The sequence below is a fragment of the Camellia sinensis genome, chromosome 4, assembly GCF_055761805.1.
Source record: "Camellia sinensis isolate YWXY chromosome 4, ASM5576180v1, whole genome shotgun sequence".
In the NCBI taxonomy this organism is placed as follows: Eukaryota; Viridiplantae; Streptophyta; class Magnoliopsida; order Ericales; family Theaceae; genus Camellia; species Camellia sinensis.
Window position 1 is genome coordinate 186,915,392 of NC_138964.1, and position 10,180 is coordinate 186,925,571.

The 10,180-nt window shown below is 38.1% G+C and overlaps 1 protein-coding gene across 1 annotated transcript; it reads right to left on the reverse strand.

Annotated features, from left to right (window-relative positions):
• Positions 1 to 558: 558 nt before the first annotated feature.
• Positions 559 to 10,180, reverse strand: LOC114315267 (CDK5RAP1-like protein). The gene is made up of 3 exons (XM_028261852.2): positions 9,673 to 10,180; positions 5,372 to 6,429; positions 559 to 1,254 (listed from the first exon to the last, which is right to left on the reverse strand). The coding sequence occupies exons 1-3, from the start codon at positions 9,966 to 9,968 to the stop codon at positions 743 to 745; spliced, it is 1,866 nt and encodes a 621-aa protein (XP_028117653.2). The 5' UTR covers positions 9,969 to 10,180; the 3' UTR covers positions 559 to 742.

The window sequence follows — 10,180 nt, forward strand, 5'->3', positions numbered from 1 at the left end:
TTTTTTTTCTTCCTTTTTTTGGATTGGAGAATACATAAAAATAAAAAAATAAAAACCAAACAAAACAAAAAAAATCTTGATAGACTTGTATAATTGAACTCTTGTCCACTTCAAGTTAGTGGGCTGGGTTAATATATCAGTCTTTCATGTTAGCAGAGTTTTCTCATATTTCAAATATTCCCTCTTAAGCAGGGGAGGTGGAGAAGGGGATGAGTAAAGGTGGGGGGCTGCCGGAAATGGAGGTTGCCAGAGGAGGAATGGGGGACTGCCAGTGCTTCTGTCTCCTCTCTATTTTTTTGTTTTTTTGGCACCAAAAACGAGTCATTTTAGTGCACTATAAACCTTGCACCACAGGATCTAAACTCCAATGTAAAGCAGCCAAGTTGCCTCAAACAAAAGAATTAAAACCCTAGTATTCCAACTTCCAGCATCAACTTTAGCTGTGCCTTTGTTTGGTACCCAACATTTACCACTGTAGTCCATGAATGTTGACATGCCTTATTTAGTGTTCATTTGGTGCAACTTCTAACAAGATGAAAGCTAATAATCAAAAAACAGAAGCAAAAATCATATCCCTGCTTCTTAATATCTCTAGAGCCATTCAATTGCTCAATGACAATGAATTTTGAATTTTGGTGATGAGAACATTAACATGTAAAAATTATGATCATGAGCCCATTGTAGGGCAGCCATTATAGGCTACTAAAAACAATCAGCATAGATAAGTAGCGTTAAAAGCAACTCAGTTTCTGTTTACACAGGCGACAACAGCTTCATCATGCACACTACTGTAAAATGAGCTTAACTTTGTTATAGCAAGAGCTTCTCCAAATAGTGATGCTCTTGTCGATTTTAATATCCGAACTTCTACATAGTCTCCAACCCTTGGATTCCGATTCCCATCATAAACCTCCCGATCTGGGACTGGCAGATTAGTAAAATACACCCTATGGCCTCTGTCGCTCTTGCCGATGAGCTCTGTCTCGGGAGCTCTCTTATTGGGTCCTTCAACTAACACCAATTGGACAGTACCAATTTGGGAGTCATAGCACTGACCTGTGCTCTCGCGGAAAGCCTCGATGAGTTCCGTCAGCCTCCTCTGCTTGACAGCATCAGGAACATCATCAACATAATTCCTATGGGCATGGGTTTTCTCCCTCATGCTATATGCAAACATGTATGCCATGTCATAACCAACAGTCTTTATAAGGCTTAGTGTGTCTTGGTGTTCCTCCTCTGTTTCACCACAGAAGCCTGGAGAAAGAAAATCACAGGTATTAGGGGCAATGCAGGAATTGCAATTTAAACTTCTTCAAAGTTCAATGACAATAGCTTTCCTCTAATGCACCAAAGAAAGGGTAAGAAGTACTTGCCAAAAAAGAACTTAAGACTTGCTACTTGTCAATTTCTACCAACTCATGCCTATGAATTGTCCAACTTCTTAATTGTCCAATCGATATGCAAATGGTGGATTTATGAATTAAAAGACAATAATTTCATCTCTTCATTAGAGAAAGACTATAGGAGCACCCAACTCTATATAATTGGCTATTTGACACACATTACAAAAAATGGTATCTGCAAGCTATCCACAAAGGAAATAACAATTGGCAACATGATCTGTTAAACCGTTCTACATATATTGAGAATACAAAAAGAATGTATGTACAATAAGGATCTATTCCTAATAAATAGCTTTGAAAAAGAGGGGGGGAAATGAAAATGACACAAAAATGTATTGTATAATTATTTTTAATAAATGTTTGAAAGAACTCCGCCGGGGTTGTTAACAACTCCGCCGGTCCCAAGCCCGGGTTAAGGAGGAGGGTTGTGTGTTAGGTAGCCGACAGCCAACACGTAAAAAAGCCGCTCGGATCCCTTATGAAATGAATCCTACTTTGAATCATTTAAATGCTAAGTCGTTCCCCTCAAGTGACGCGTTGCGCCTGCCTCCGAGTGTTTCGAAAAGTGAGCAAGAGGCGCCGCATCGACGCCTGGGTGCGGTGAAAAATGGGCAAAGGTTTCCGCATTTTTTTGGACGAGCGTGGGTAAAGAAGCTAGTCCAAGACTATAGGTTTAGGGTAGCCACTTGGAACATAGGAACCTTAACTGGTAGGACGATGGAATTGGTAGATGTTATGATTAGGAGGAGAGTTAGTATAGCTTGCATACAAGAAACTAAGTGGACGGGAGAGAAAGCTAGGGAAATTGAGGATACTGGTTTTAAACTTTATTATAGTGGTAAGGATAGACGCAGGAATGGGGTAGGAATCATAATTGCCAAGGGTCTTGTGGAAAGTGTGGTGGCGGTCACTAGGTAAGGAGATAGGATTATGCTAGTTAAACTAGTTATTGGAGGGAATATAGTGAACATTATTAGCGTTTACGCCCCTCAAGTAGGGTTAGATGATCAGACTAAGAGGGATTTTTGGGAGCAAATGGATGAGATCTTACAGGAGATACCCGTAGGAGAGAAGCTGGTTATAGGTGGAGATTTTAATGGCCATGTGGGCATAGATAAACTAGGTTATGAAAGGGTGCATGGTGGATACGGTTTTGGTGACAGAAATGAGGCTGGAGAGAGAATCTTAGATTTTGCGTTGGCTTCTTACCTGGTGGTGGCCAATACTATGTATAAGAAGAGGGAGGAGCATTTGATAACGTTTAAGAGTGGATTAGTTAAGAGCCAAATAGATTACTTCTTAGTGAGAAAAGTGAACTGCCTAAAATGCAATGATTGTAAGGTGATTCCTGGAGAGAGTCTGGTCGCTCAACATAGGATTTTGATACTAGATTTATGTTTTAGAGGGCAATACCAAGTTAGGAAGGATGGTGGGCGTCGTAGGACGAGATGGTGGGACCTAAAAGGAGATAAACTAGAAATATTTAAAAATCGAAAGGATAAGGAAGGTACTTGGGACTTAGAAGGTGATGCTAACACTATGTGGAATTCGATGGTCAATTGTATGAGGAGAATCTCAAGGGAAGTGCTTGGAGAGTCGAAAGGAACGGGACCCAGCTCTAGGGAAACTTAGTGGTAGAGGGAAGAGGTTCAAGCGGTAGTTAAGGCAAAAAAAGAGTACTTTAAAAAGTGGCAGAAGGATAGAACTGAGGAAAACCTTAAGAGCTATAGATTGGCTAATAAGGAGGTCAAGAAAGTAGTAAGAGAGACTAAGTTGAAAGCTTATGATGACCTATACACTAGACTAGATAGTAAGGAGGGAGAAAAGAGGGTATACAAACTTGCTAAGATACGGGAGAGGAAAACAAGAGATTTCAATCAAGTAAAGTGCATCAAGAGTGAGGATTCTAATGTATTGGTGAAGGATGATGAGATTAAGGAAAGATGGAAGAATTATTTTGAGAAACTGTTTAATGAGGAACATAGAAGTATGACAATAAGGGAAGAAATAGCCAGTAATACGATAAACCAAGACTATAGGTTCTATCGCAGGATTAGGAACTTTGAAGTGGAGATTGCACTTAAGAAGATGAAATCAAATAAGGCTTTAGGACCCGATGATATCCCTATTGAAGCTTGGAAGTGTCTGGGTAAAAAGGGAGTTGCTTGGTTGACTAGGTTTAGCAAAATTTTGTTGACTAGGAACATGCCAGATGAGTGGAGGAAGAATATTTTAGTGCCAATCTATAAGAATAAAGGTGATGTCTAGAATTGTAACAACTATAGAGGAATCAAGCTAATGTTTCATATAATGAAAGTGTGGGAGAGGGTGATGGAACGCCGACTGCGAAACATAACAGAGGTGTTAGAGAATCAATTTGGGTTTATGCCTGGCAGGTCAACAATGGAAGCGATCTATCTTTTGAGGAGAGTAATAGAAAAGTATAAAGAAAATAAAAGAGACATTCATATGGTGTTTATCGACCTTGAGAAAGCATATGACAAAGTGCCCTGAGATATAATATGATAGGTGTTAGAGAAGAAATGGGTGACAAAAGGCTGCATTGACGTGATTAGGGACATGTATGAAGGGGTGGTGACCACTATTAGATCGCCAGCTGGAGAGACAAATGAATTTCCTATCACTGTAGGGTTACACCAAGGATCTACCTTAAGCCCTTATCTTTTTGCTTTAGTTATGGACGAGTTGACGATAAATATTCAGGATGACGTGCCATGGTGTATGCTTTTTACAGACGATATTGTGTTAGTAGATGAGACTAGAGAAGGAGTTAACACAAAGTTGGAGATTTGGAGAAAAGCTCTTGAATCTAAAGGATTCCGGATAAGCAGAACTAAGACAGAGTACATGGAGTGTAAATTTAGTAACAGTAACAATGAAAGCAGAGGAGAAGTGAAGATTGAGAACCAAGAACTGTCTAAGAGTGAACATTTTCATTATTTAGGGTCGATTATCACAACAGCGGAAGAGATTGATGCAGATGTGGCCCATAGGATTAAAGCGGGATGGTGTAAGTGGAGAAGTGCGTTTGGGATATTGTGCGATAAACGAATACCCACTAGACTAAAAGGTAAGTTTTATAGAACGGCTATTAGACCAGCTCTGCTGTATGGGACGGAGTGTTGGGCAATCAAAAAATAACATGTAGATAAGATGAGTGTGGCTGAGATGAGGATGCTAAGGTGGATGTGTGGTAAAACTAGACAAGACAGGATTAGGAATAAGTGTATTCGAGAATGGGTAGGAGTAGCACCGATAGAAGATAAGTTGAGAGAGAATCGTTTGAGATGGTTTGGTCATATTCAACGGAGACCAACAGAGGCAGTAGTGAAGAGATGCGATGCTGTAACGGTAGATGGAAGTGTTAGGGGACGGGGTAGGCCTAGATTAACGTTGACTAGGGTTATAAATAGAGATATGAATCTACTTAATTTGACTAATAATATGGCTTTTGATAGGGCCGCGTGGAGAAGAAGGATTCATGTAGCCAACCCCATTTGATGGGACTTAAGGCTTGGTTTGGTTTGGTTTGGTTTGGTAAATGTTTAAAAGTAGGGGGAGAGGGGACTGTGTAAAACAGTACTTTTCAGAAAACTATGCTAAATTGTTTCTTAGTTATCAAATATCCAGGTTCATAAGATGATGAAAATGATTCAACAAACTTTTTGTTATTCTTATCATAAAGCCCAAAAACGAAAACAGAAAACAAAAACAAAAACAATACCAAACAGGATCTAAAATCTTTCCAAGATGTTTGTAACCATCCAATCAATTCAATTGATGCTGTTAGCAGTACTGTCTACACTGGGCACCATAGAATGGCAACCAGAAGTGTAAGAATTTAAAGAGCACATATCCATCTATGATGCTCATTTTTTAAAGCTAGTGTTATATTCTTCACACTATGGCTCGAGCATCATGGAAAAGCAATATAATTAGCCTCTTACCACATATGAAGTCACTGGTTGTCCCAACATCCGGGATAATTCTGCGAATCTTTTGTACAAGATCTAAGTATGCCTCTCGAGTATATCCCCGCCGCATTCTTTCAAGTATTCTACTATTCCCTGTTTGTGCGGGCAAATGAATACTTTTACAGATATTATATCTGTCTCGCATTACATACAGTAATTCATCTGGGAAATCTTTAGGGTGTGGAGATGTGTATCTGAACCGCATCTCTGGAAACTCTGTTGCAAGTTGTTCTAAGAGATCAGAGAAGCGTAAACCCATTTTTTTCACCTTGCACGTGCTTGAAAAACCTTCACTGAACTTCCAATCGGCTCCTGATTCAATGTCTTTCTCAGTGCCAGATGCATCATTATAACTATTTACATTCTGGCCAAGAAGTGTTACCTCTTTCACACCTTCTTTCCAAAGCTCTGCCACCTCTTTCACAATTGATTCAACAGGACGCGATCGCTCTCTGCCTCTAGTGAAAGGAACAATACAAAATGAACACATGTTATTACACCCCCTCATCACGGAGACAAATGCAGCAATCGAATTTTTCGAGATGCGCACAGGACTGATATCAGCATAAGTTTCTTCAAGTGAAAGTAGAGTGTTGATCCCCTTTTGACCATAGTCTACCTCTTCTAAAAGTCGTGGCAAGTCTCGGTAAGCATCAGGACCACAGACCACATCAACCATCTTGTCTGAATCTAAGATCTTATCCTTTAATCTCTCAGCCATGCACCCCAACACCACTACTTTTGGAGGATGCAGAGACTGTGACCTCCCAATAGATACATTGCTTTTCCAGTGCCTCTTTAGAAACCAAAAATAATTAAGCCTCTGCCACACCTTTTGTTCTGCATTGTCCCTGATAGCACAAGTATTGATAAAAATTATCTCTGCACTCTCTGGAACCTCCACGATCTCACTATATCCAGCTTTCTTCATAATAGATAAGACAATCTCCATGTCATTGATATTCATTTGGCATCCATAAGTTTCATGATATATGCGGCCCCCAGGAAGAGTTTCAGAAGCTGGTGTAGGGCTGAAAGAAAAAATAATGCATAAAGTATGAGCCCTAACGATGTGCAAAACTTCTTAACATCATCGCATGCACAGAAGAAAAGTTGCAGGCAAAGTTTCCAAACACTACTTGAAAGAACATAGACTTATATTAGATACAATGGGAGCTCTAGGAATTTTTGTCAGGGTAGTAATTTTTGTCAACCAATAAAAGTAAATTACTAATAGTATGAGAATTACATCAAATTGAACATTCAACTATGAAAGAAAATCCAACACACAGTGACACAGCACAACCACAAATATACAAGAAACCTAATAAAATTAAGAAAGGCCTCAAACAAATACGAGGAACATGTAGCCTGTAGGTGGACAAAATCGAACTTCTAACCTCCTAGTGAAATGCATAGACTCTTGGCCAACGGGCTAACTCCATAAACATTTTTAAAAAAATAAAAATAATAAAAAACAGGTTTGGAAATTAGTAAGAAAGCTTTCTTCTTCTTTTTTTAATTTTTTTGAATGGAGTGAACTAGACATAAAAAGGTTGTTCAAAATTCATCTCATGGTGTTCAATTTTTTTTCTTTTTTCAAAGTGTAGGAACCAAGGTGTGCAAACAAATTTTAGAGCTGAAAAGTGGTGCGTCGCATGTTCAAAAAAGTTTTTAAAAGTGAGAAATGTCATCCAAACCATATCTATTACTACTACTATAATTTGTTTAGGGTATTCACTTGATTAGATAATCAAAGCCATTAAATGAAAAGCAGAGATATATCTTATTAAGAATAATAATCTGCAGAATAAGTCAATTAATTCGTAGTACAAAGCTAAGATTTCTTGATTATATTATGGCAATGTTCTTGAGAGGTAGTATAACATGCCTGGTTTGTCTCATCCAATAAAAAATTATTCTTCTATGAGAACTGAGAAAGGCAGTTTGGTTTTCGTTGTCTTTATTACTATTGACAGCAAGTATGATGTTCAACCCTGTGGGTTCAAGGCAAATACATCTGAATGTATCTATCTTGACAACACACTACGGGACAAACCGAAGGGTTAAAATGAAAGTTTAGTAGAAAAGCCAGCACAATTAATGAAGCTTTAACTAACCCCTAAAATGCCATTTGCTTAGATGCCAGAGATAAGAGGGGAAAGAAATTTTCAAAAGGCCATCATACACACATATTCAGTATTCTACTCTCCAGCACACAAAAGGCTATCATCTCAAAAGTGAGATGATTGGGAATTTTGGATTGACTGATTGACAGAGAGAGAGAGAGAGATAGCATTCATCCCAACGCACAGGGGGAGCAAAGGGGAAAGGAAAAGGCCTTGGTGACCCATCATTTTCCTCCCTTCAACTCCACCACTTCTCTATAATCAAACTCATGAAATTTTCTACAGCTCTCTGCTCTTCAATTTAATTTTTATTCCATTCTACAATCAAGATATCAGGAACCGAATGATCTATCAAACAAAAAAAATATATTAGGAACTGAATGGAGTGTAAAAGATTCATAAATCAGAAGGATATAGGAGTCCACAATTGAATGAAATAAGATTAAACTCCCAAAACTAGTTTCCATGGTACCACAACCCCAACATGCCAATGAGACCACTAGCCACCCATGCCCCGCTAAACAATGACCTAAACCATTACCTCCATCATGTTTCTATGGCTCCCATTTCCTTAGAACCAATAACCCCACAGATAGCAGAGGTTAGGAATAGTTACATATATAGTTTGTTAAATTTCACCTTGAGCAAAGCTAAAATATAGGACCATGCAAACAATAGTCCCAAAGGCTGCCAGTAAGGTGGGGAAAATGTCAAAAAAGTTACAATTTTAATGCACCTTTCACATATTCCTAAATCATTTTACATATTTCTATACATTTTTCACACATAATTATACACTTTTTACATGTACATCAAGGCTAAGTATCACCAATTAGGCAATCATTAACAATTCCATAAATATATGGCTATTCACTCACTTTCTGTGCTAGTCATTTCCACAACCATTATGTGTAGTGTATTTTTTTTCCCCTCAAGTGAGTGTTCCATTATAAAAAAATAAAGAATATACAATGTAACTCAATACAAGCCCTTACGAGCAAACCGCTTGAAAGCTAAGGCCTCTAGCACCATGAGGCACCAGATATCATTAATCATATCTTTGTTTAATATTCCAAAAACATAAATTCACCTCCAAATTTTTAACACATAAGTATGTATCAAATTTATTGTATAAACGGTTTTCTTTTTTTTTTTCTTTTTTTGCCAATCAGTATAAGAATAATTGCAAATCACAAATATGAGAAAAAAATACGTCAATCTGGACAATTATAGTCCAACAACCACTACGAGAAATAACTCATAATAAGAAGAAATAAACAACTCAAGCCCAATAAGTACCACAATAAATTGTCAATAAAAGAAAGAAATAAACAACTAAATACAATCCCAATGGGGGAGAAACAATCAATATTTGACAAGGATCGACTGGCTTACCTCCGAATAGGAGTGTACAACAGTGGCCAATCGTGGCATCTTCGGTCCTTACATTTTATCATATCAAATTTAAATTCAAGTAAGAATCATTTTTTCTCTCTCTACTCATTTACTCAAACTCATTCAAAATGAGTTTTACTCAATTTTATACTCAAATTAGGGGGGAATTTTTTTTCTTTTAATTCAAAAATTAAGCTTACTTCGTGGTGACATGTCAACTTCCAAATTTATCACTCTGTGTCCCTCACCAAGTATTTCCTCAAATTTATACTCAAATCTGAGTTTGATTACTAAAGTATTCTATTCTATGTCAAATGAAACTTTTTAACTCAAATCCTTACCCTTTACTCAGATCAAATTTAAATTTGAGTAAAAATGCTCAGAATCTCTCCCCACTCCTTTACCCAAACTAACTCATACCAAAATGAGTTTGACTCAATTTTGGACCCAAATCAATTTTTACCCAAATTTGTAAAGACAATTTGGGTGACACAATAGCTTCTAAATTTACAGTTGAGCCACTTAGCAAACTTCTACTCAAATTCAAAAGTTTGGCCACTGGATTATTACTATATATATATATATATATATCAAATGAAGTTATTTTTAGCCAAATTAGAGTAACAAAAGCATTACAAAAAAAAATGCGGAATGAAGATTAATTAATAGTAGCATAGGAAGAGAATTTTAATTAGGCAGAGAGAGAGAGAGAGAGAGAGAGAGTGAGAGAGAGAGAGATTGAGAACTTACTAGTCGGAGAGGGTTTGCGCTTGGGGAATGAAGTGGTGGAGGGTAGGAATTTGAGTCTTGTTGGAGTTGGAGGGAGAGAGGTTGGATTGAGAGAAGCTTCTTCTGGAGAAATTGAGAGAGAAGGTGGTGTTGAGGTTGGGTCGTGATGTGAGGTGGTAGCGAAAGGACGACCTTGATTGGTGCTGGGCTTTTTCAAGGGAGACAAGTCTCGGGAATTTGATGAAAAGCGCTCTGTGAGGTTGGCTGGTGCTGCTGAGTATGGAGGAGGAGAATATAGAAGACAGAGAAGACGCCATGGGTGACACTGACTGACTGGAGAAGAGAAGAGAAGAGAAGAGAAGGTTATGTTTATTTGCGTTGTTGTGAGAGGAAGATGAGTCATGAGGGCAACGAACCTGAGAAAGCTAGCTGGGCGAGCCTAGGTACAACCCGCACCAAGTTACAATATTCGACCCGATTCAGGATATAAACGAAAAATGGAAAATTGTAAATATCTTCTCACATGATT